General features: G+C 42.5%; 2 protein-coding genes across 5 annotated transcripts in view; both read left to right on the top strand.

Moving 5' to 3' along the window:
• TAMM41 (TAM41 mitochondrial translocator assembly and maintenance homolog) overlaps positions 1 to 12,160 on the top strand; it is a 153,399-nt gene extending 141,239 nt beyond the window's left edge. For all 4 annotated transcript variants that reach the window (XM_080994229.1, XM_080994230.1, XM_080994231.1 and 1 more), the window contains 2 exons: positions 614 to 676; positions 6,754 to 12,160. In XM_080994229.1, the coding sequence (XP_080850355.1) occupies positions 614 to 676; positions 6,754 to 6,827 (137 nt within the window). In that variant the 3' untranslated portion in view covers positions 6,828 to 12,160. The remainder of the gene's footprint in view (positions 1 to 613; positions 677 to 6,753) is intronic.
• A 10,816-nt stretch (positions 12,161 to 22,976) lies between these two features.
• VGLL4 (vestigial like family member 4) overlaps positions 22,977 to 26,930 on the top strand; it is a 93,524-nt gene continuing 89,570 nt past the window's right edge. The window contains exon 1 of the mRNA XM_080994235.1: positions 22,977 to 23,089. The gene's annotated coding sequence lies outside the window, so the exon portion shown is untranslated. The remainder of the gene's footprint in view (positions 23,090 to 26,930) is intronic.

Raw genomic sequence — 26,930 nt, 5'->3', positions numbered from 1 at the left:
GGAAAAGTATGTGTTGCTGCTTGCAAAAGTACTTCCATGCATGTCTTGGGCACTATATTGTTCTCTACTTGTAGAAAGTAGCTCATTCCCAAAGGTGTGGCATCCAGTTTTCTGGAAAATATTTTAATGCTAATGAACAGCACTTGAGGCCTCTTCATACTTTATGGTGAATCCAACAAATGTGTGTTTGTGAAGATGTGTCTCATACCAGCAATACTCATTGATGACAATTACTCAGTAGCTGCATGAGAATAATCAAAGAACTGTGATTAGCTGCGACTTCTTATTGGGTATATATTTGATTGCAAAATCCAAGTTTTTCTCTGTGTAGTGAAATGACCTTCAAATGTTGTTGTTTTTTTTTTAATGTAAATGTATGTCTTAAATAGCATGAAATAATTTTAATGAGCTTTTGAATCTACTTGATAAAAGCAAAATAAACAGCTTTTGTTGGGGTAATTGGCAAGTAATACTGTCATGCTGGGTTTACTGTGTTACTGGAAAAATATTTGACTTGTAACCCCACCACCACCTTAAAAAAAAAAGAGGAGTATCATGGATAACATCTGTTTTTGTTTATCCTCTTTCTTTCTTTTGCTCCCTCTCTCTCCAGGCATTTCAGGAATTGTGAGATCGTCCAGCCTAATTCAGAGTGCTAAAACCACCCTAACAGCTGGTAAGAGCATGTGGTGCTGGGTTTTCCTGATGGACCATATCCTTGAGGAAGATACACATGCAAGCCTAATTCTGTTCCAGAAATTAATAAAAATGATCTTGCATATCTAAGGGTTGGAAGTGAGAGAGCCTGTTGGTTCAAGTACCTTAAGAACCAGCCCTTCAGTTGAGTTCAGGAGATGCTCAGCATCTGCTGTGTACAGAACACTCCGCATGGGAAGTTCTTGTCTGCCACTGAGAGCAGCCATTCTAATCACTTTGGTGAGCATCATATTGCTGTCTCTGCTAACAGATCTGTGCTATGTACTCTTGGGCTTCTGAGAAATATTTCTGCAGTTACTAGTTGAAATGTAGGCTGAGTTACTGGCTCACTAAACTGGGCATTGCATAGTTAAAACAAACTATCTACCGTATTTTTTTGCTCTATAAGACTCACTTTTTCCCTCCTAAAAAGTAAGGGGAAATGTGTGTGCGTCTTATGGAGCGAATGCAGGCTGTGCAGCTATCCCAGAAGCCAGAACAGCAAGAGGGATTGCTGCTTTCACTGCGCAGTGATCCCTCTTGCTGTTCTGGCTTCTGAGATTCAGAATATTTTTTTTTCTTGTTTTCCTCCTCCAAAAACTAGGTGCGTCTTATGGTCTGGTGCGTCTTATAGAGCGGAAAATACGGTAAATGAGCTGACAGTATTATGACAATGTTAAAATTCACGGACCTGATTTTTGATACATAACCATCTTACTCGGCTACAAGTGATCGCCAAAGAAGAAGACTTACACTCCAGATTTTGTCCAGTCCGCTACATCAGTCATAACTATGGAATAGCAGGAAGCAGTGCAACCTCCCAAATGTTCCACAAGACCCTTTGAAGTGATTCTGTCGATGGCTGTATGCATCTCGCTGTTCTATAGAGAAGTGAACCCCACAGGATCACTTCCTCAACTAGAAAATCCATCAGAGTTTATATATATATATATCGTTGTATATTATATTTGATCCTCCCTTTTCTGCCCATCCCTGCCCCTCCCCTCAGTCCCTAGGATAGGCTGTCCTGCTGTGGCTCCATCAAGATTTACTGCCCCCGGCGGTGGAGCAAACCAGTCGGGCGCCTGGGGTGAGCCAGGGCAGGACACTCCATGGGGCCTCCTTGGAGTCTGCCTGCCTCCTCCCACTCAGCCGCCCTACAGCTGAGGGGGAGGTGGTGGGCGGACCATTTGGGCAGCGCAGAGCCTGTGGGCGCCCAAGCCGCTGCGTCACTCCCAGGAGAGATGCGTGGCTCGGGTGTGCTGCAGGCCCCGTGGTGAGTGCCGCCCGGCATTTTGTCACCCCCCTCAGTGGTGACACCCGGGGCGGGCCGCCCCCACCGCACCCCCCCTTCCTCCAGCCCTGACTACCCCTATGCAGATTCTACCTACAATCACCGGTGCTCAGTCTGCTGCAGCCACCTAACCACAAACTCTCTTTAGTCAGTTCACACTTACAGGGCACTTCTCAATGATTCAACCCACCCAGTTGATACTATAGTGGTACCTCGGGTTAAATACTTAATTCGTTCCGGAGGTCTGTTCTTAACCTGAAGCACCACTTTAGCTAATGGGGCCTCCTGCTGCGCCGCCACTGCACCGCCACTGCGCGATTTCTGTTCTCATCCTGAAACAAAGTTCTTAAGCATATGTAACCTGAAGCGTATGTAACCCGAGGTACCACTGTTATTCTTTTCACATGCATTCTACAATCTTTTATCTTGTGAAGTACCCTGAGATCTTTTGATGAAGAGTGGTATATAAATTTAATAAAATAAATAAAGTCTACCCTATCTGTCATCTGAGATATTGCAAAAAGAAAAAGAAAAGAAATCTCAAGCCCAAATTACACATTATACCTGCAGTGATGGGCTCCTTGTCATGGACTTGCAGTATGTTCAGTTCTGGATTTTTATTTGTCTGCCCACCCACGCCCCATCCAATTATCCCACATGCTAGTGCTGTTCATGAATTGTGTAGGAAGCTCACCTGGGGAAGTTAACTTTGTGAAGCAACAAAGGAGCTACTGGGCTTCCTTCTCTTCTCCTTTGCATAATCTGCAGATCATGAAACTTTTGTTTCAGGCTTCTGAAGAGTTAAAGTGTACTCTGTGAGGGCCTCACTCCAGCACAGTTGATGGTTCATAAATACATGAGATGTTTGCCACTAGAGGCCAGTTGCTAACACCTGCATCCTGGCACATTAACCATCTGTTTTAGAACTGTTTAATTGGTGGGAATTCCTGGGCGCCTTGACTTTCAGCTCTTAACACACACTAATTTACTAATAGATAAGTTTGTGGCTTCCCCACAGAAATGCATGGTTGATCGCAGTGCAGCAGATGTCTTAAGAACATAAGCACAATTAAGTTGGGTTGCTGTGTGTGGGTGTTTTTCATATATTCAGCAGTATACAAAGATACCGGTTTAACCACTTAACCATCCTTCTCCTGTTACAACTGTAATTCTCCTAATGAATCTTTGAACTAGCACAGACTTGTATGAGTATTATTTATCATTGGTGTATTATCCACCCATCTCCTACGCCCTTTTTCCTCTTTCCCACGCAGACTTTATTCAAATTTTAATGGCAGGCTTGAGGCAGAATTCAAAAGCCAGACGTTGTTGCATTAGCAACTTGCATTTTCCTTTTATGTCCCCCTTTTCCTTCTCTCTGCTTCCCTGGCAGTTATATGGTTGTTATCCAGGGAGGACTTGCTATATGTTGTCAACATTTGCTGTTGCTCAACTCACTTTCAGCAATCTCAACAGTTACTTGTTTCAATATGATGCCTGCATTTTTATAAACCGTTTATCACATTCTGAAACACAGGTAAAATAGCCCTTGTTAAGCCCTGAAATATCTACAGGCCATATGGTAGGCAGTTGGATCCTCGATGGCGCTCATTATGTAGCTGCCGTGCTCTGCTTGCAAACATTATTTGGCAGGGAGCACAACAAGAACTTTTTAAACAACTGGTAATGTTTCCCGTCATCTTTTTCTGCCAGCGTGGTTTTAAACTAGTTTGAGCCCTATATTTTTGTTTACTGTCAGATGCCCTATTTAGCTTTTCAAGAAAAGGGGCCTGTGTGTTTTCTAAAATCTGTGGCAAGACTTCTGGTCTGGCTTCTATTAGAAGTGGCACCATCCATTGATTTATTTTTCCTCTTGGCCTTATGATCTTTTAGAACTTTTAGAAGCTTTGGAAATGTTTTATATTTAGTTGCTTCTAAGGAGTATGTGTGTGTGTTACACACACATAGTTATTGCATTTGGCAACCTTGTGTAAAATAAAGCCATGTTTTGTTATATTTGCAGTAATGATCTAGCGATGCGTAGCTTTCTGCCAAGGCATGCATTGCTATTTAATTCCAACTGATATCTCTTCTAGGTATTCCTGAGTATTCAGATTTTGAAGGTTTGAACAATGCTAGGCTACATTCAGACTGCTGCATAGGAAAAACACTGATATTAGCCCTCCCCATGTAGACTTATAGTTAAAGACCAAAAAAATTCCAGTAGCTTGGGGTAGCCCGCCTCCACTGCACCCTGGCCACCCAGGGTGTCACCACCGAGGGGTGCCGGGCGGCACTCACCGCAGGGCCTGCAACACGCCCGAGCCATGCATCTCTCCTGGGAGAGACGCAGTGGCTTTGGCGCATGCAGGCTCCGCGCTGCCCAAACGGTCTGCCCACTGCCTCCCCCCCCCCCAGCTGTAGGGCAGCTGGGTGGGAGGAGGCAGGCAGACTCCGGAGGCCCTGCGGAGCATCCTGCCCTGGCCGGCCCCGCCCCTGGGTGCTGCCCCAGGCGCCCAATCGGCTTGCTTCACCACTGAGTCTAAGACTACCAGCTGGCTTAAGTGGCACCTGCCCTCTTCTAGGACGTGCCTTTACTTCCCCCTCCTTTTCTGTCTATCAGTCTCCCATGCCTACTCAGTATGCCCAAGTCCTCATTGGGTAGTTTTAGGGTTCCTCTTGAGTTTTTGTGCCTTAAATATTTCTGGTTCTCCTAAGCTTGCTTCTTATTTGTTGGTGTTAGCATCTTGTCTCTATAAAGATCCACAGAGAATGAATTCGCTATTAGAACAGTAGGATTTAACCATGGACTCCAGCGGCACCATCTTTTCAATTACAGCAGAACAACAGTACAGTATTGTTACTAACGATATAGCCAAATATTTATTCTACAAAGCTTGTCATCTTGGGTGTTAACCAATGGGTGTCCCTTTGCTTCTCCATAGCACATGGGAGCAGGTGCGAGTAGGAGGGGTAGACAAAAATGGTCTCCCTCCCCATTCTGCTGCTGGATCCCTCCAATTGGTGGGGTGACGCCCATTAGATACTACTCATTATCTGTTAATGTGAACTCTAATGACTGTTGTGTTATACAACAAGAGGAATACTACTTCCTACCCCTTTTCATTATACCCTTTTTCAAAGGTGCAATCAGAATATACTATTGACTAGGTAGAAGAAAAATTCATGACAATTTGGTCTTAAGGTTCTTAAAACATATTGTAAAAATTGCGTAGCTTAACTGGAGACAGATTCAGCTGCCTGTCTTGATCCATCCTTATTAATGAAAAATTGCTCATGAATTCTCAGGAACACAATGTCGTCCTAAAGTTAAGAAATTCAGAGTTGACTTCCTCCCTTTCTGCTTCTGGTGAAAAACCTTGAAGCATATCATTGTGTATCTCCTTGATGGTGAAGCATATTAAGTGTTGGGGCCCTCTGGGGCATGCAAATCTAAAATGAGTGAGGTGGTCAGGTTCTGAGCTCAGATTTTTCAAAGGAAGCATGAGCAGTGCTCATTGCAAATAACCTGTGGTTGTCCTCCCCTTATTCTCATAGTTACAAAGGGATGTTCCCATGTAGGCAGTCATGTTTGCCTGCCATGTTGATTGCTGATGGCTGTTTCTTGTCTGAGTGACAGATTTTGATAGATATTGGTCTGCTTCATTCTGAGTGAACGAAACATCCTGCAGTGCTTGCATGTAGCATATATTGCAAGGTGCAGATGTCAACCCTGAAACGTGGCAGCTGTTTTTCCAGGCTATATGGGAGTGAGCAATAGAAAGCAAAGGGTGCTATATCAGGCAACAGATCTAGCCTGAAAAAGCCTGGGGGGTGGTTCCATTTTCTCTGAGTGAAAATACCAGGAAGTTTTCAAAGTGACAAATGGCAGCGCTAGAAGGAAGCACTTGCATGTGTGGTATTTAGTTACACAGCACCAGCAGACTGCTGACTGAAATCTTGAAGATGGTCATCTTTGCAGAAAGATTACAGCAAACACACCTACCTCTGTGGAGTCTCAAGTCATGAGACATTTAAAGAGTAGGATTTAGTAATGAGAGTCTTCAAAAATGCATTGGGGACTAGTTAAAATAGATTAATTAGGTGGTGTATACTGTATTGTCAAATTCTCTTGATTTAAGAACTGGCCATAAAGTTGTGGGATGCTTCACCAGGTAAAGAAGTATAAAGCACTAGTTACTGAAGCTGTCCTAAATGTCCGGCTTCCTTTTCCTACTTTTAAAATTTGTTAATTTGTTTGTTATTGCTGTTTATTTATTCAGTGTTTTATTTGTTGTTCAACAGTCTCTTAGTTATTGCTATTTATTTATTTAATCTATACCCTGACCTTCTTCCCAAAGGAGTCCAGGGCAGGAAACAGGCCCAAAATTTACAAACAAAGCATTATAAAACAGCCAATACATTCTTAAAACAGTTAATGGGGAGCAATAATGAAGAGTATTTGGGGGGGGGGGAATAAGCATTGTGAAGTTATTCTGCTGTGCCTTTCTGTTTAAGGTGGCTGACAAAAATACACTGACATATTTACTAACATAAATAATGCAAGAAAATGATAAAGCCAATAAATTGTGATTTAAAACAGCAGCCAGAATGTAAGAGCAGATGAGCCCTCCGATAACTTGAGCCATGTTAGCATACCTCCTCGGCCCTTGAGAACTCTTGCACTCTGTCATAGCCAGGGAGAAGCAATCTCTTTCTATGTAAGGGGCCCACTGTAATTCATTCTTTCTTTTCTTTTAAAGGAATAAAAAAATCTATGACTTACAGCATGAAGAAGATGTACAAAATGTCAAAAGGATGGCTGAGGAAGACATGACACCCAGAGGACTGGACTTTTTGAAAAATCAGCTGATCCTCTTTGTGGCTGAAGGTTATTCCCATTTGACCTGTTACATCACCTTGCCTTGGAAAATTAAGAATATGCAGAAACATGTTTGTGCTATTTATACACCAACAGTGTTGCGCAGACGATAAACACAGGAGATCACCAGTTTTGGTTTCTTCAAGAAGTGGGTTTCCTTCCTTCCTTGTGTCTGTTAGAACTTCTTTTTTTTCTACCTTTCCAGAGTGACTGTTTCCATATGTGCTGTGTTATGTTACAATCCTTAAAAACAGGAGCCCTGTGCGTTCAGGGTTCCCAGTCGTGTGGATCTTGATGCTCAGGGTAGGAGGGTTGGAGAGCGCAGTGCACATGGCCTGTGGCCCCTTCATGGATCCTGTTAATGAACTTATAAATAGGACTCCTACAAAAGTTTGTTCTTTTACAAATATATATATAGAGTGTGTGTATGTCCTTTGAGCATGCAGTTTGTGCTAACCACTCTTCTGCAAGAGCGGCTCGGACTCTTGCATCTTTAACTTCACCAAGAACTCTTAAAGGTCTAATCACACAGCTTAAGAACCATTGAATGGTACTGAATTATTTTCCTCTTGGCCCTCTTTCTGTGTAGAGTTACATGCCAAGTAACTTTGCAAAAGGTCAGCCATTTGTTTTTAAGGCATAGTTGACAGCAGTATAATTCACAGCCAAATATCGGTGAGCAGGTCATATTTCAAAACAAGGTCGGGTTATAGTTGAGCTTCTGGGTCCAATAATGTGTGGGTGTTTAGGTATATAATTTAAGAGTCCTGCTGCACTGCTAGTGCTTTTAATGTCTGCCTGTGGTTAAAATCAGGGAACAGTTTTCTTACTGGTAATAGACTGTTTCTCCACCCCCACCACTTGTGAATTTTAATTACTGGGGCACAAATGAAGGCAACCAAAGAAAGGGGGTTCAGATAAAAGCATTGACCTTACCACTCATTTCTCTTAGGGCAAAGTGAAAATACGTATTGTGTTTTTTTTGTTGGGGGCTGTATAAATTTGTTTCCCTTCCTACCCACCCACCCCTCCATTTGCTTAAAGTTGCTTTCTTATCCAAACAACTTTTCACAGATGGCTACCATGCAAAAAGGTGTGTTTGGGCTGCAGTTCACATGGTTGTTGCATTTAAAGGCACAGTCAGGAGGAACTAAGGAAATAAAAAGGACAGTTCTGTTAAAGATTATACATGATAAATGGTTATGCATTAGTTCATGTTTGATTTGAAAACTTGCAAGAACTCGGGTTAAAATGTAATTTTAATTTGATTATTTTCCACTCTTTCTCGGGGGCTCAAGGCAGGTAAATGTATACAGATGTGTTTTGCAGCCCAGGCCCAGGTGGCAGAAGAGCTTGATGACTGATTGTAGAAAAACACACACGAAGGGTTTAAATTCTGACATTAAATAAAATGAAAAGCTGTACAAAAATAAGCCATATTTCATTTAAAAATAGTCAAATGAGCTTATTGATGTGCATATTTTGTCTCGGAGAAATGGCAGGGGCGTACTGTATTCTTGATCAATTCTAGAAAAACTTTCTCATATTTTAGTCCTGTTGAAATATAGTGAGGTCTTATGATGGAGAGCTTTACATTTCCAGCTTCCAGGATTATTGTGTTCCCAAACGATTAAAGTGGAAAAGATTGCTAACATAGTATGGAACTACATGGGAGAGTTTCTAATGCGGGAAATGCACTGTTGACATTTTTTCTCACAACAAGCTCTTTTGCAAAATCCTGATTACTTTTTGCACTTGAAGGCATCTAAGAAGCAATTTGGGGGCCAATCTCACTCTCTGCATGGATAAGTATCTTATACGGAGTAGTACTGAGCAGCTCTAGAAAGTAGCTGTGGCCTTTAATTCAGAATTCAGGAGCTCTTGCAGACTCTTAAATATTTGAGCTTTCTAGATCATTTTACTAAGCAATCTGAAAGCCAAAGGTTGCAATCCTGTGTGTGCTTTTCATGTCAGTGCCATGGATTTTAATGAAGCATACATAGCATGAATTCTGCCGTGGGATAGCAGCAGATGCATCATACCGCATGTAGGGGGCAGACCCATGTTTGAAGTGAGGTGAGAGATCCAATTTAGAAGTTATTCATCCCGTTTGCAGTCTTTTGAGAAACGCTTTGTGTGTCAAATCCCAAAGTGAAGCAGGGTGCCTGGGGGTGGGGGGCGGCTTTGGGGCTTGCCCAAAGCAAAATGGGATCCCTGTGATTCTGCACAAGTCAAAAAGGGAAAGCTCTGAAGTGTTTTGTGGTACCTTGGTGATCCAGACATCAAACTCTGCAGACAAGTACCTGTGAAAAGTGAAAAAAATATCTCAGATTTTACCATAGAGAAAACTTTGTGTGGGGCTAATAGGGACAGGAAGCAACTTTGCAGAACTGAAATGTATGTCTCTAGCTTGAAGAAAATGTCAGGAGAAGGAGAAGGAGGTCCTTTGCGACTGAGGGATCTAACTTGTAATCAACGGGAATGATCTTATTAGAAAAGCAGGTCCATTTAGTTCTTCCCACCCCAAAATCAGATTCAAAAGCCCTTGGAAATTTTGGTTTGAAATTTGACAGGTTTCTTAGATGCAGGGATGCCTCCCCCATGCCTGCAATTTTCAGGCCAGCTGCTCACAAAATGCTAAAACTGTTGACTCCTTGAAGAGAAACCTTTGCAGCTTTGCTTCTGAAATTTGGCAGGATTCATGACCTCAGAATTGGCAAGATTGCCTGATATATATTCTACCCCAGAATTTAAAAGTTAAGGCATTTCCTTTTTTAAAAAACCAAACAAAAACCAAACTTTAAAACTGTCCAGTAGAAAAGCCCCTAGATCTAACTGCATGTAAATTGGCAGGCTTCCTCCACTCCATAAATTATAGCTGATACTGTTTTGGAGGTGGGAGAAACAAAATGGACCCTCTAGATGAATCAGAAAATCTAAAAAGTGCCTTGAATGAAGGTAGGCAGTTTCCTGAAACCCCCAGTTCGGGTCCAAAATAAATATTGTGGTCAGTGCACACTCCTAGTTCCAATGGGACAGCTCAGTGATAGGATACATGCATGAAAGTTACATTTGCGGCATGAAAATGTGGAGAGCCACTGCCAGTCAGAATATGCATTTATTCATATAGAAATTTCTGCTTCAGGCTTCTAATGCCTGTGTGTACTTAAGGGTGGCTTAGCAACAATTTAAAGTTGCAGTGTCATAAAACACTACACAAAATACAGAGTAGATAATACTGATGCATCGTGGTCTGACTTGCACCAGTGGTATAAGGCAATTTCCTGTGTCTCCTTGTGCGAGTCAGCTATATATTTTTGTATTCATTTACTTATTTCAAAAGAAAGGGCAATTGCATGCTATTGAAAGGTTTCCCGTGCCCTGTGCTAACGAAGGGTTATTTCAGTCTTAAGTGGTTAATGATCAGGAAGGAGAGAATTTCTGCTTGACCTCTTCCAGGAACTTGGCAGCTTCCCTGATAGCAGTTCGGGTCAGTTGCTTAGGGATTTGGCAGTGAAGTGGGAAAGAAAGTTTATGCAGTCTGATCCGCAGATAACCGAGATCCAGAGGATACTGGGAACCAATTTTTCTGGCCCTACAATATTTTAAAAACTTATGTAAATATCCAAAGCCAAGAGATGGTAACATTGGAGTCTTACAGAGCTGCCTGGGGAGGTTGCTCTAAAGATATGGTGCCACCACTGATAAGGCCCTGTTTCGTGAACATCTGTCTATCCTCTGATGATACTGAACACAGGAAGGGAAGGGCATCAGGAGGAAAGTTTCCAAAGGATCAGGTAGGTTTATGTGGGAGAAAGAGGTTCTTCAGATACTTTGGTCCCAAACCTTAAATGCTGGTATAGAAATATTAGTAATAAATATATATGATCGAAACCAATATGTGAATTGTGTGTGGAAGCCAGTGAAAGCACTTTAAAACAGGTAGAAGGTCTTCAGGCTAGTGTGTTCCACTTAAAAATTTAGCTGCTGTGTTCCAAACAGTCTCCAGTGGTAGTCCCACACACAATGCATTTTTAAAGTCTAACCTGGATAGTACCACAACATGCCTTTCATTTTCTAAGAGAGCCCAGAGGCAGCGGAAGTTGATGAAAAGCAACACGCAGAACACTCATTGAAAGGCTGGGATCTAACAGTTCCCCAAGCTGTAAACTTCTTCAAGGGGAAGTACAAATTCACATCAATAGTGAGCAGGATACTACTTCCCATACACATTGAGCCGCCTTGTCATTTTTGAGATGACAAAAATGAACCCACCTGTTTCTTACTCGTGGCATGTTTTTTTAATCTGAATGAAAGTTGAATGGGCCCCAGCTGGAACTCTGTAGGACACCATAGCACACGGTTGTCAAGCTATAGTGCCAGCACCACGTTCAGGCATTTGTGCATCAGGAAGGAATAGGATGCCTAACATGCCTGTAGTGCCTTGCAGGCAAGTGAACTGAAGGTAACAAAGTATCAAAGACCACAGAGACTCGGTAGAACTATAGAGGTTGAACTTCATCTGTCTTTCTGTCCTTATAGCTCCTCTGGGAGGGTGACCAAGGAAATTTCAGTGCCATATCTAGGTCAGAAAGCACACAGAAATGTATTTAAGATATCAAGCAGTATCATCCCAAAGTTTCTGAATCTGAGCCGCTACCGCCACAAGTGGAGTACCTTCCCCCAAAAGATTCTGTGAAGGAAAGATGGCTATTCTCGAATAACTGTGTTTAAACTGGTGAATTAAATTGATTGTCATGCACCGCTGAAACTCCCTATCTCCCTTTTCCCCTCTAACATTGGTGTATTCTCTCTTCCTTTCTTGCTGAATTGTACCTTTGTGGACATTTATTTCTGTATTTTATAACTGCATTTTGAGAAATTATTTTTTTAAAGCAACACTTCCTCCTTCCTTTTTAAGTTGGTACTTGCAAATATACTGGTGGGGTGGCTAGTGGGTGGTAGGGCAGCACACATACACACACCAAATCTTTCAGTATGTATTTATGGGAACATTCACACAATTCTGTAAATGCAATTTAGAGGCATTAGTATTTATCACAAATTTCCACGAATTTCATCTTTTACAAGGTGTCCCTACATCACCCCCACCCCCGCTCCAAATTTCTTTAAATTCTCAATATTAACATGCAGATTTGGGGAATTGATGCAAGAACTTTTAAAGCAAATGGGTGCTGTGTACTTTCTGGGAGCATTGGCCTATTCTATATAACTGTAAGCGAAACTTACTTTTTTATTATTATTAAAGATTTTCTTCATTTACAAAAGCATGTGCAATGTCTCTCATGGAAGTGAAACTTACTTGTGCTACAACCATTCTTTTTTAATTGCCCATAAGAGTTTCTCCCATCCCCACTAAACCAAATGTTAATATATAAGCAATACACAGTCTTATTTGAGTGTTCCTGAAAAGTACCCAAGCATGCCACTCTTAAGCTGTTTATTGTGACAAGAGCCTCTGTGAGCATCAGCTTACTTCATCATGCAAGATGGCAGATGGTATAGCGAAGGGTAAGCGAAGCTAAAAAGGGAAAGATTATTGGATACACTAAATTTACTTTGCTGGAGTATCAAAGCATAAGTATGACTATTGCAATTGGAAAGACAACTACGTTGTTGTGCTGGAGGTATTTTTCAATAGTTTATAAATAGGTTTTTCTTTTGGAAGTGTGAACAGATGTGCACGTAACATCTCATCCGTATATTTTTTATATCCAAGTATACTTTGATTTCACATACCCTTTTTCATAAGGTAGGCAAAATAAGACAGTTGGGGGGAAAGTGTACATTTGAGATGGACCGATCACAATAAAGACCAGTTTAAGAAGTTTACTTAAGTTGCCACTTTGGGAGACATCACCCTCATGAAAAATATGGGCCAGAGCATTAGAAGTAACTTGATCAGATTAGAAGGAGGCTGGAGGTTAACCCCTCTGCCTCGGCAAAGAGCCTTGTTGCCTTCAACTTGAAACTTGCTAGCTGAGAAAAAGCAAATGCTACGTTCCAGAGACCAAAACGAAAAGTTACCGACACAGTTCAACAGCTAATTAAGCATTTTATATGCAGCAGATGTTCTGTGTAAAGCCAAAGCCCAGCAAGCCAATAGCAGAGTCTCTTACACATTACAGGTGCTTTGTTATGGAGCTTGACTGTAACCTGAGTCGGTTTTATTTGTCTGACGTGGCTAAAGTATATAATGCATCTTTGGGCAAGGTTTGTGGAGAATTTGTTTGTGTACAAAAACAAACAGGCCATTACATGCAGTTGAGAGAGGTGGGGGTTTTTTAAGTCAGTTGAATGGGGGGGGTGGGCTAGCTTATTCCAGTTGTGCATTCTCTGCAAATATTGTAGACTGTACAGTAAATCTTGTATGTGTCAGGACATAATAAAAGTTTTCCCTTTTAGCAGGGACAGTCTTGAAAGCTTTTTCTTTCAATTCTCTGTAAATCATTCACGTCTCTTGTGGATTGTTTTTTTAAAAAAAATAAATAAAAAAGAAGTAGCCTACCTTTCCTCTGGAGCCTACGATCTATTTAGGTTTTGGCACAGAGCCACAAGTGAATCATGAGCTATAGTAGTCGATGTTGTGAGTGCCTCCTATTTTTGTTAATAGAAAACACCCTGTTCAGTTGTAATGCCAAAGAAAACCCCATTCAGAAAAGTCTTTCTTACAGACAAGTGTGCAGACATGGGAGAGATTATACAGTGTGACTGAAGGATAGGGGGAAAAGTGTGGTTTGTTGCATTAGGAGTCCCTCTAAAATATGGAAATGAACATTTACCACAGACCTTTAATGTTAGATAAGCGCATATTTAATTTTGTGCACTTCTAAAAACTTACATCATGCTGACCACTTTTGTATTCTGTTCTTTCCTTTTGTGCTCTTCTGTGTTCACTTTTTTAGATTTAGTACCCAAATTGCTGCTTCCTAGCAATCTTGTGTGTCTTGCTCTTTGTCCTCTATAGCTCATGGTCTGGCCAACATGCCGCCCTCCAGATATTGTTCATAGAATCATAGAGCTGGAAGGGACAACGAGGATCATCTAGTCCAACACCCTGCAGTGAAGGAATCTTGAATCTCAAATCCACACCCCTGGGATTAAGAGTCTCATGCTCTACCAGCCGAGCCAACTTCCATCAGCTCCAGCCAATGGGCCAAGATGATGGGAGTTGTACTCTTAACACATCTGGAAGGTACCACATTAGCTAGCCCTGCTTCAGTAAATAGCTTTAACTGATCCTGGTGCTTGGTAGCTGCTCTTTCCTTCCTCCTTAGCACTATCAAAGTGTTTGTATCCATTCAATTCAAACAACATATGCAAGCAAGCACAGGCTTCTGCCCTTGGGAACTTGCAGCCTGAAGTGAAGGCCTTTGGTCCTTGCTTCCCCAGCTTCATGTGAAGATCCTCATATTCCCATGGCTTAGTATATGGTGTAATTTCATCCATCTTACCTAAAGATGAACCAGAGTCAAATGAGCGACAGCACTCAAATTCTGACTCACCTTTCCACACTTAATAAGGGATATTATATAAGAAGGGAAAATCCAGCCACTTTATAAGAAGACAGGAGAACAGTGGGATTCTTCAGCAGTGAGCAAGACGGAGAGATTGCTGTGAGTTAACTCTAAGATGCCATAGGAATAGAGAAAATATTCTGGATCCAGGCCATTTGTTGGCAAGCAGACACCCGAGAATCTCATCAGATGGGACTTCACTTTGGCAGCTACTATTAAAAGACCATTGTGAATGAGTCACCAAATGTTGAAAGTGTCAAGTGACCAGTCAGGATATTGGGCGATGGCTGAAAGTGTCTATGAATAACCTGGTTGTTTGAATTCACCCACTGATTCTGTCTTAAGGATGAACTCTACTGCTTGCATTTTTCTCCACAGCCTTTTGAAACCACCCTTCACCCAGTTTTCAAGCTGACCAACCCTAGCAGTTCAGCATTGTGCTAGAATTATAACACAGACTGCAGTCAGATGAATTCTGTTCTACTGTGCTTTGTACAGAATTGGTGAGCTACTTTGGAGACAATGCAAGCTTGAGAAATAGAACAACAAACTTTGGAAAGATTTATTGTTCTCCACTTGCTCAGTCCCCTCCCCCCCATCTAATTTGCCCCCAAAGCAATATATGGAGCATAATTGCATGGCATGTTGTTCCAGGATGTTAGATATCTGACTTCTCAAGTATCCAGTGTTATATTTAGACTATCCTGAAGCTGAAACCCAGCTGCAGGCTCCTTTTTTGAACCTTGTTGCATATGTCTGTTTAGTGCTCCTCTGCTTTATGAATTAGTCCAGTATACGGAATGCCAGCTGGTCCTGCAGTATAACAGAATAACTGCAAGTGATAATCAGCTAGCTGCTGTGCCGTATCATTTGACCTGGGCAGGAGGGATACTCATGCCTGCAGTGCATTTTCATCATTTGATGTGTGAATGTGCCATCAGTTAGCATACAATGTCATTTTGAGTCTTAGTAACTGGTAATTGGGCAGAGAGGGAGGTCTGAATGGGAGGGGCACCCAGATCTCCCATTCACCCTAATGTCCTACTACACTGCCTGTGCAAATATCCATGCCTGCACATAAGCAAGAAGGGAGCAAACATTTAGTAAGCCCTGTTGGGACCCTCCATGTATGGGTGTAACTTGCTCAGTGTTTTTCAGTTGGGTCTGTTTGCACACACAGTAGTCAATATTATCAGGCGTTGAATCAGCTGCCCTCTCAGTATACTTGCGCAACCTAATCCTATAATATTTAATGCTTGAAGGTTGACAAAATAAAGTTCAGGTGCTCAGTCTTTTGGGGTGGGGTCAGGGGGCACATTTTGAAAGCTAAGGAATTCTGTGGACCACCAAAAAATACCAGTTTCACAGAAGAAACACTGGCCCCCACCTGTGCAACATTGGGCAGCCCATATGTCCCTCCATCTTTCTTTAGACTGAGATCTGTTTTACAACAAGGACATCTATGGAACCACAGAGCTGGAAGGCCTTCCCTGTGATAGGGCCCACTATTTGGAATGGATTCCCATAGGAATCCCTCCTCCCATACTGTGGGCACAGGACAAAACCTGCCTGATTTACTATTGATTGAAGATTATTGTTTATGCTGACATTGCTTAAGAATTTAACATCATTTTTAAAATCTTATTGATTTTTTTTGTTGTTAATGTGTTAAAATAATGTTGATAAATAGATAAACATGTTGGTACATTTTAATCCATTTTCCCATTTTATTTTAATGGTTTTAAACTCTTTTTTGTTGATAATGTTCATATTTATGGTGAACTGCTTGGAGGTTTTACTGGAATCAAGTGATACGCACATTTTGTTAAATATATATTTTTTCTATAATAGTATTGTGATTATCGTATGCCTCCTTCTGGCAACTCCTGCAGCCAAGCTGGTGCCAAACATGTTGCTCTCCTTTCCTTCGGTCCACGTAATTGAGGCCAAGAGGGGGACTTGTTGTCCGGGCAGCCCAGGACCGCCCTACACACTGCCCAGGCTTGCACACTTCAGTGCTGCTGGTGCAGCGCTTTGACTTCACCCCCCCCTCCCGGAGGCACACTCCATTGTCTCTTGAGACAGACAATGCCAACATTTCCCCCCTCTGAACTGCTTTGGTGGTAGAACAGCTGTACAGAAAACAACCTACAGTTTAAAGTACAAGTTAAATGCTAGGATATCATGTTTATGTTGTACAGGGATGAAGTATTTTTGTTTCTTAATTTTTAATGCACGATCACTTTTAATGTGCTGTTCTTGATTTTAAAACTTAGCAACAAAATCTATACAGATATTAACTGCTTTGTTCTGTGGAAAGTGACCAATAAACAGCCCCAGGGAGAGTAGACTGGCCTTGACCAGAGCCAGGGTCTTTTTGGCTGTGGCCCTGGCTTGGTGGAATGCTCTCTCACAAGAGACCTGCAAGATTTGACATCCTTCCTCAAGGTCCTGCAAGACGGAGCAGTTCCGCCAGGCCTTTGGTCAGGGTTCAGTATGACTCATTTTCTCTTTGTATAAGAACAAGCACGAAGGAGGTTTCCCAGCCCGCTCACAGGTCATTATAATATCAGTGGAAACAGTTGGTCCTGGCGAGTATTAACCGCTTTCGATTTTAACCTAAGGATTGTAATTTGTCCAGTTTTAATTTTAATTTATTTGAATTAATTTTGGGATGCATTTTAATCGATCGATTGCTTGCTTTTATGCATATTGTATTATTTATATGATGTTAGCCTCTCTGAGCCCGGCTCTGGCCAGGGAGGGCAGGGTGCAAATAAAAATTATTATTACTATTATTATTATTATTATTATTATTATTATTATCATCATCTTTTAGGAAAGGGATAAAACTAAAACAGCAATTATGAATGGCCCATTTAGGCCACATTCCAAAACATACCCAAACATACTTCATTCTGTGTTGGATTCTGGCCAAATAGTGTTACATACAATTCTGATTCTGTGTGGGTGGTGGTGGTGGTGGGGAAATGAACGTTTATCAAGTTAAAGCTATAAAGAGAGTGGATGGAATTTTCTCAAAACCATGTCTGATCGTTTAGTGAAATTCCTTGGCAGACAAATGGAATTACATCTGCACACAGTGCACAGTTTATATGTATGCTGTTTACCGTTACAATATGTAGTGACTGTGGTGAGCTTTGGTAGGACCTGAAAAAGGATTTGTCAGAGTCCTGGATAAATGGCTTTATTTGGAGTTATAACCTGTGAAGTCTATGCAGAACTGTTTATTTGAAGGCAGTATATACCCTCCGAATACCAGAGGAGGAGGAGGAGCAGCAGCAACAACAACAACAGGGGATATCTGCTGCAAGATGCCTTGACCCTCTCAGAGGGTCTCAGTGTTTCCACAGTTGAAAGTAGAATGGTGGGTGAGTAGAAAATAGGTGGAGATCTACTGGCACATTTCTGGGTGATGTCTAGTGAATTGGCCAGGGTTTCCGATTTCCAGATACTTGATAGGAATTACAAAATTAGGCTTCTGAAATGAAGAGAGCTAACCCAGAGTGGTGTTTTTGTGTGTAAAAGGACTGCAAACTCTGTTCGGTGCTGGTACTGAAAACAAGTTCTTAGGTTTAGAACATGTTCTGAGGTATCCTGCTCTTTAACTCTAGCTGTATGTTGTTTGTATTTGACTCTGGCTGGCTGGTCTTGGGAATTTAGTAAAAAAAACGAAGTTGACCCAAAAAGCCTGAAATCTGCCCATCATCGGCTTACATGATGCTTCAGGTCAATTCATGTTAGTTTGCCATTATACTTGCTATTTAGATTGCTTTCTTTCTAAGTCTTGCCACTGTCTGCTCTTTTTGCTGCCTCAGCACACTGATCTGACACTTTAAGTAAACAGGAAATTTAGAATCTATCAGCGTATAAGTGTAGCAAGATTGTTGGTCCCAATGTCCCTTAGGTACCCATTCCCATCTGTTGATTGTCTGGCTGTCTGATTCTCCCTTTGTACAGAATGCAGAGGCATGAGCCATTAGTTCCTTGATTCATCTATCTTTTGGAACACCTCATACGCTAAGGGGGAGTGGGGGACGAGCAATGTCTGATCCAGACTCTTAAATATGCCTGTCTAGACATTTATGATATACTCATTATAATGTTATGAGAGCACCAGGTCACAGCAGGTCACGTCTTTCAAAAACAGCACTTCAGTAATGATATGAGAGGCAGTGTAACACAATGGATAAAGATTTGCGGTATTATTTTGTACTAAGGGGTAGTAGAGAGAAGTATGGGTGTGAGAGAAAAACAATGACAATAAACACTTAGATCTAACCATTCCTTGGATGCAAATCTCCATTTCCATGTACCTTCCTTCCCTTTGAGATATATAAGTGATAAATTCCATACTCAGTCCTAATGCACCTTATTTTATAGATCTGCTGCTGAAGCATTGTGCAAACATTTCCAATAAAAGATAAATGCACCAGTTCTATTAATATTTCAACTAGAAAACTAATTAATAGGGAGCAAAAATGGGTTTTGCATGTAAAAATTAGTATTCAGTGTGCTATATTTTGGGAACAAACATACTAAATGCAGCCTTTGTAGTCTGGCTGATTTTGATTTTCTGCTACATCAAAGGCTACTTTGTTATGGGATCTTGAGTTATAATAATTATGGCATGTCTGGACCTTCCCATCCCATTTACAGTGTTTCTCTTACAGTTTGAATGCCATATACAGCATTCTTAGACAACATTTGAAGGGTGGGTGTGTTTGTGTGTGTAGGGGAGACTAAACATGTTTTCAAAGGAAACATGTTGACTTTTTTTTTTATTAAAAAAACACACGCTTTGGGACTTCCCCATCTCCCTGTTTAATAATGGCCTGGACCCAACGAGTGAGGCTAGGCCAAGAGCATGTGCTGATCCAACAGGGTTTTTTATTTTGGTTCCTATGAACAATTGATCCATGTCATGTGGCAAACTGCATGCACCACTCCCTTTATTTTCAGTCTTTTAAATGTAGCCTGCAGAGGTGCTACTCAAGAAACACAACTCCCATTTGCCATGCATGAAAGTAGTTTCACAGATTCATGTCTTACATCTCTACAGTCTTGCAGCACTAGAAGATGAAGTCTCTCTGCAACTAAGAACAAATCATGCAGTCAAGGCACTGATACTAAAAAGCAAGAGAAATTAACCAGTAGACTAAAATACTTGTCCATTCTTGAAAAATGAGTGCTTTGTTATGTCCCCACTTGCAAGTATGAGAAGGCAATTGTCTTATAATGTCACCAGAAAGAAGAAACTATTTAATGCCAGCATACTGCAGCAAACTCCTTGTTGCATGCAATAATTACTATATTTCCCAAGTATAACAATGTTCGCAGCATATCTGGAATTAGTTCAGTTTGACGACACAGCTTGTCTCTTATTTTTCTCTTCCAAGTAACTTTTGAAGAGTATCCTTAAGTCTTCTCACATGAACAATGTTGCCATGACTGTGGCGTGTTTCTGATAGAGTTTGACATTTTGTTGTCATCTGAGTATGGCTAGATGTCAGGCTGTATGAAGCGGCAGCTTTGCAGTTGAGCAATGAAGAAATACTTTCTCAAATTATTTGCATATGGAGCTTAGTGACTTGTTTCAGATTAAAGTTTCCTTGAAGTACATTTTATAAAGCTGATGTCAGTTGTAAACTATGACCAATAATTTTATTAAGGCAAGATGTGGATAGAGTTAAGTCACAGAGAATCAACCAGACCGGCACAAAAAAGAAGAAGCTAAAATTCCAGGTGTACTAAGATTTTGTGATACCTTTGAAAGATTTAATGAGCGGTATAACAGGTAGACATGTACACACTCCACAAGCAAACCAGGATGAATGCTCATTATGATATAACCACCTTGTAAACAAATCAGACTGTATGTTCAATAAAGACTGGGCATAGTCTAACCACAGCCTAAGCTTTATGCAAGCAAGTCAGGATGAAGGCTGTTGTCCAGGTTCTCTAGAAGACCCCTACATTTGTAATTGGATAGAAATAATCCTGTCTACTGGGAAGTTACCAGGTCACCATGGCAATCCTTGCTGAGAAATGACACACAGAAGCTGCAGTGGTACATCACCATGGCCCCAAGGAAATCCCCACTTTAGCATAGGATCAAAGAATCACAGAATTGTGGAGTTGGAAGGAACCCCCAGGGCAATCTATTTGAACCCCCTGCAATTCAGGAATCTCAACTAAGGCATCCATGTCAGATGGCTTATGAACCTCCAAGGAAGGAGAGCCCACAACCTCCCAGGGCAGTCTATCCCACTGTCAAACAGCTCTTACCATCAGAAAGTTATTCCTTTAAAAAAATTTAAATTAAATTTTATAACAATTAATGATACAAATCTCATTCATCGTGTTATTTACAATTTTTCTCCCTCCCCTCCTCTAGACTTCCCTCAACTCCCCCTCTGCTGAGTTATTTAGTTTTATTTATTGTAGCCTGCTTTTTCTACACAAAAATAAAATCCCTTATTATTTCTCTAAAATATCTGTTACTCAAAGGAAGTTGTGAAAGTTTATTCAAATCCTGCCAGTGAATCCAGTCCATTCTGTTGTTTCTGCAAATAAATTGTAAATGGTTCCCAGACTCTTTTGAAGTCCTTTTTGCCCTTCTCTTGTGGTTTGTCTGTTAGCTTAGCCAATTCTGCATAGTTCATCAGCTTTTCTTGCCATTGATCCTCTGATGGTATTTCTTCCGCCTTCCAATGTTGTACAATCAAGATTCTTGCTGCTGTTGTAGCATACATAAATAATGTCCATTTTTCTTTTGGTAGCTCTTGATTTGAGACACCTAACAAAAAGGCTTCAGGGTGTTTGACAAAATTCATTTTAAACATTTTTTTCAATTCATTGTATATCATTTCCCAATATTTTTTAATGCATTTGCATTCCCACCACATATGATAAAATGTTCCTTCCTTTTCCTTACACCTCCAACATCTGTTATTTTCTTTCCTAAACATCTTTGCCATTTTCACTGGTGTGATATACCATCTATACATCATTTTCATGTAATTCTCTCATGGGCTCAGGATGTGGGACATAACATCCAACTCGAAAGTTGGGAAAAATTATGGAAAGTTGATATAACATTCACAGATTGCATACTATTAAGAAAGTTATTCCTGGAGTTGGAATCTCCTTTCATGTAACTTGAATCCATTGGTTTGGGTGCTATCCTCCAGAGCAGGAGAAAACAAGCTTGCTACAGTCCCCATGTGGCAGACCTTGAGGCTAAACATACCCAAGTCCCTCAACTGTTCTTCATCAGGCGTGGTTTCCAGACCCTTGATCATCTTGGTCACCCTCCCCTGCACACATCCCAGCTTCTCAATATCGTCCTTAAATTGTGGCGCCCAGAACTGAACACAGTATTCCAGGTGTGGTTTCACCAAGGCAGAATAGAGCAGGACTATTACTGCCTCCAATACTTCTGTTGATGCTGCCTAGGATAGCACTAGCTTTTTTTGCTGCTGCATCACACTGTTGACTCATGCTAAGCTTGTGGTCTACTAAGACCCTTAGTTTCTTTTCACATGTATTACTGGCAAGCCAGGTACCTCCCCATCTTATATTGGTGCAGCTGGTTCTTCCTGCTGTACATCCTTACATTTGTCCTATTGAAATTCATTTTGCTACTTCTAGGGTCAGATTCTGGTTTTTTGCCAGGGTGTACTCTGACTTCCCAAGTTGCTGGGCGCAAAAATATTGCCATGGAAACAGCAATGTCATCCGTAGTAAGCAAGCAATAATACTACCAGATGAAAGGCTGAATGAAGCTTGTTCAACTTAGTATATTTACTGCTCTGACACATACAACCCAAAAACGTGGGTTTTCATATGCACCTATTTCTGATGCTTTATTCCTCGGATTATTTTTGAAATGTCTGTATGTTGACTTCAAGGGCGACACGCAGAACATCCTAAATGCAGAAAAGGAGATAGGATAGAGGAACTTCCCATCTAATTGATGGGGGGGGGGGGCGCTTATTCCTCTCCTCCCGCCCGGAGCCCGTTACGCTGAAAACGCTACTGCAAATGAGATGGAGTCAGAGGAAAGAGGAAGAAGTGTGTGTGTGTGGGGGGGGGGGTTATAAATGCCGGCGCCGACCCTCCTCCCCGGAGGGGTCACGGCAGCTCGCGGCTCTCTCCTTCAGCTGAGGTACCTCCTGCCTCTCCCGCCTCGCCCTCCCCTTTTCTACCTGCTGAGGATGTGATGTCAGGGCCTCATTATCCTAATGTATGCTGATCTCATGGGCGCCGCAGCCAATGGGGCAGCGCGGCTCTCCCCACCTGCTAGGAAGAGAATTCCATCATTCTTGGAATTCTTCCCTGGGCCAGCAGCGCGCGGCGGCGCGGGCTTCCTCGCGCGGCTGCTGACTCGGCAAAGGCGCGCATTGTTTGGGGAGCAGCCGCTCGCTCGCTCGCTCGCTCGCTCGCCTGCCCGCTCGCCCAATCAGCAAGCAGGGAGCTCTCTCCGGCCGGAGCCCGCGCAGCCCAGCTTGGCTGCCGGGAGTCGCAAGCGGCGCTTGGAGCAGCCGCCACCGCCGCCGGGAGCACGCTGGTCTCCGCCCCCCTCCTGGCCCGGCTCAGCTCGGCTCTGCACTGCAGGGGGGAAGCGACCCAGCAGCGCGGAGCTCGTGCAAACTGGTGAGTGAGGCGACGGAACTCTGCGCTTCGCCCGGCACGCTTGGCGGGGGGGGGGGGGGCTTTGCTGGAGGGAGATGCGCGGGCAGGCAGGCAAGCAGGCGAGGCGCACGGCCCCCTGGAGGAGGAGGCGTCGGCGTGGAGCTGGTGGCCGGAGCCGCTCCATGCCTCCCTCAAGCAGGCCGGGTGCTTTTGCAGAGAGTTGTGTCTAGACTTGCCACATGCCCTGCACACTCTGTGTTCGCGCGTGACTGGCTGCTTTTCGTTTGTTTGTTTGTTTGTTTGTTCGTTTGTCTGTTTGGTGGGATAACGCGCTAGAGCTGAACCCAAACCCCGAGGAGGAGGTGCGAGGAGGCTCTCTTTAGCTCTCGTGTTTTCCTCTCAAAATGTTTGCAATGTTAAAAATGCATGTGCAAAAGAGCGCGGGGGGTGGGGTGGGGGAGGTCGAGTGGCGCTATCCAGATTTGCACGCTGCATTAAAAAGCAAACAAACCCCGCTTTCTCCCCCTCCCCTTTTTTTAAAGCCGGGGCTAACTTGCCCCGAACTTAACACTAGTCCAAATGCAGCCGAATTCTTTGCTCCCCAGAATAAACCCTGCAGGCGACTCTTTCTTTTGCCTGATCGAAGCAGCGCTCCTTGCTGTGTTTGTGGAGAGGAGATCCTGCCGCGTGCGGTGAGCTCTTCCTCGCCAAGGCTCTTGCAAGATGCCTCACCCAGCTTCTTGCTGTCTCCCAGTATTTGTTTCGCGTGAGCACGTTTAACCCAACAGACGTTTTAGGACCGGCGACTTGCTGGGTGGATCACAGAAGTAGGTAATCCCCAGTCAACTGACTGAGGGGTTGGTCAAAGAGTCCCAGGAAAGAGACAGAAGCAATGAGGGGCAAGAAAAGTCTGATTTTCTAAATCTTGCAGTGGCTGTGAATTTGTCCTCCTTGAGTTGTTTTGTAGACTGTTACCTGATGGCACATCCACCCGGTTGCTCTTACAGCTCCATTCTGGCTTCTGTTGCTTCATGGGCTCTTTGAGGTGCAGTTTGGCTGCTTCCTTTTCTTATTTGTTCCATGTATATGGCCTTATGCTGAGGAGAATCAGCCAAATTGCATTGCAGTAGTATCCTAGAAGTTTTATGTCCTCTTTGCAATGCATGAAGGAAAAGGCGTCTGGTTCTCGTTCCATGAGAATAGGACTGTCGGTTCTACCTCCACCCCAGTGAGTGCCATCTGCATTGTTGATGAACACGCCTTCTTCTCTGACAGTTGTGATGCAACTTTGGTTTGAAATTCTGGACGCCTCCAGCTTGTGGCACTGGGAGCTTCTTAAAGCAAAAGATCACCTGAGTTCAGAGTCTGTGAGAGACAGCGTCCAACGGTGCATATGAAGGAATGTAAGGATGGTAAAAAAAAATCTCAAGGAGCAGTTTAAAAAGAAAAGCAAGGAAATGTTATTTAATTTGTCTTATCTTCTAGAAATCTTACAGTTTGATGGGAGGAGCATGAGGTGATTCTAGTGTCATATCAAAAACTTTCTCTCTGTGTTTTCTCACACAAAGCAGTACTCCTCCAACTGGGTGAACTGGCACTATGATGGTATGCTATGTCCTAAGGAAAGAAAACCGAACTAACTGGCCTGGTTTCGAAACTGAATCAGTGTAGGATTTATTTTTTTCCAGGGCAGTTTACAATTGCAGTTTAGTTTACAATTATGAGGTAGGAGTGGAAGGGCCGCAAGATTCTGCCTTCCAGCTCTTTGTACTGACACACGTTCTGCTGTAACCAATATTTCTGGCAGGTGAGCCCATGTTAACAGAAGAATGGAAGCAGAGCAATGGCTCCCACCACAAATACAATTCCTTTTTCCTGTGGTAGTAATGAAGAATGACAATTCTGGTCCAAAAGCACCCTTTTCATGTTGAAAGAACCATAAAGCCTTAAAATCCACTTTGCTGCCCTGAAGGTAGACTCTTTCATGGTCAAACATCATTCATTTATATCCAAATTATAGTCTGAGACAGTTGGAGAGTAGGCGAGACCAAGACACACCATTCTGGAAGCTCTTGCGAGATGAGCCTTACTTTTGTGGAGGTTTCTGTATGCAATTTGTGGAACATCTTCTACAATATTAAATTCATGCTCTTACCTGAATTTCTTTTATTCTTAGACTATGGCATTATTATGTGTAAAGTATTTGTTGAAGTGGCTGAAACCTACCCTGTTTCTAGTTTCTAAATAATTGCATTTCCAAGGAGCTCAAGGCAGCAGATATGGTTCTCCTGCTTCCAGTCTTAATTCTCACAACAACCCTGAGAGAGGCCACCTCTCCTCATAGCTGATTTGAATTTGAGTCTCCTTACTTCTAGGTGGATACTTTAACTCAGGCTTCCCTAATCATGTCCCCTCCAGATGTTTTGAATTACAATTCCCACCATCTCTGACCATTTGACAAGGTTGAGAATTGTAGTCCAGAGCATCTGAAGGATGCTAGGCCTGGAAGTGTGCTTCTTAATCACCGTAGCACACTGGCCTTGTGTAAAACTATTTGTAAGCAGTCATGACATATGATACATGAGCTAATTTTTGTAGCTTTTAAGCACATGTAGGCTCGTGACATTTCATTTGGGATAAAAGAGTAGAATGATGTGGGGTTATTCTTTTAAAAACAGAAGGGGTATTCCCTTAATGCCTTGTTGGAAATTCCAAGAGATACATGTCAAGTTGATGTGGCAAAAAGAGAGCCTCCTGAAACGCTCTTTCAGGCATTTTAAACTGTGTAGAATCAATATTTGGAGGAGGGATTGGTTTCACAAAGGGAGTCCTCACCCTTGACCTCAACCCAGTGACTGACTGTGTTGTGCAGAGCCGATCAATACATCTGCATGTTGTGTGCATTGCACATCTGTGCTTCGAGCCTGCTGAGCTGATTCACATGTGGAGATTGACCCTAAAGCCATGTACAGACCGGTAGAAGCAGCAGTAGTCTAGGTACTCATGGTCTATATTAGAAAGCTGTCGCTGACCACAAATGAGTCAGCTCATCGTCCATCTCTGCAGGTTGCCAGATTTATAGGTCTGAAGGTCTGTAGCAGGGCTAACAAGACCATGAATGAGAGCCAACGTGTTGCATTTGGTTACATTTGCCTAGGTGAGGTTAAGTTGCTAGAATAGGGCCAGATCTGTTTGCTCCATGGAACTATACTGCTGTGTATCATATTTGTTGTTTCTGCCATCTTTGTTGCAATAGTTGTCTTTATAATTTTTGAAACTTTTGAGACAGGGATTTTTGTGTGCTCCCGGCAGTGCTGGGAATTGACTTCAAATTCCTAGCACCAGCCTAGAAAACTGGGTTACCTGGGACGTCCAGAGCTATTGTTTGGATTGTTAAATGTGCTTCATTTGTGTGCTGCATACCAGCAGTGATTTGTTTGGCTACGCATGCAGTGCTCCTGGAACTGAGTTGGCTTTTTAAAAGATCAAACAAAGGGTTCCCATGATCTTCTTATCCATTCCATTTAATGAAAACAGTCATTAGGTGTTCACAGTAGTTCCTACAACCTGAACACTGAAGCGTCCCCTCCCCTTGCCTGTTTTAGGGAGGAGTGTAAAGACACCTGCAATGCAGTTTGGAAGCTGTGACTCCAAAATGAATTTTCCAACAGAGCCATTTTCGGCAGCCAGCAAGGCATGTGGTGGGTCAGTGGTTCAGTTTGCACCCTTGAAGGTAGTTGCCAGGAAGTAATATTTCCACAGTTACATCTCTTTTTTTACAGTCTTGTTTGGGCATGTTTAGGTCTTAGGGGCCTATGGTTGCTGGCTCGGTTCTAGATTAGAACTTTCTAGTGGAAGTTGA

The sequence above is a fragment of the Podarcis pityusensis genome (genome assembly GCF_964106645.2).
Source record: "Podarcis pityusensis genome assembly, chromosome: 2".
Taxonomy (NCBI): Eukaryota; Metazoa; Chordata; class Lepidosauria; order Squamata; family Lacertidae; genus Podarcis; species Podarcis pityusensis.
This window is presented reverse-complemented; position numbering and strand designations above follow the sequence as displayed.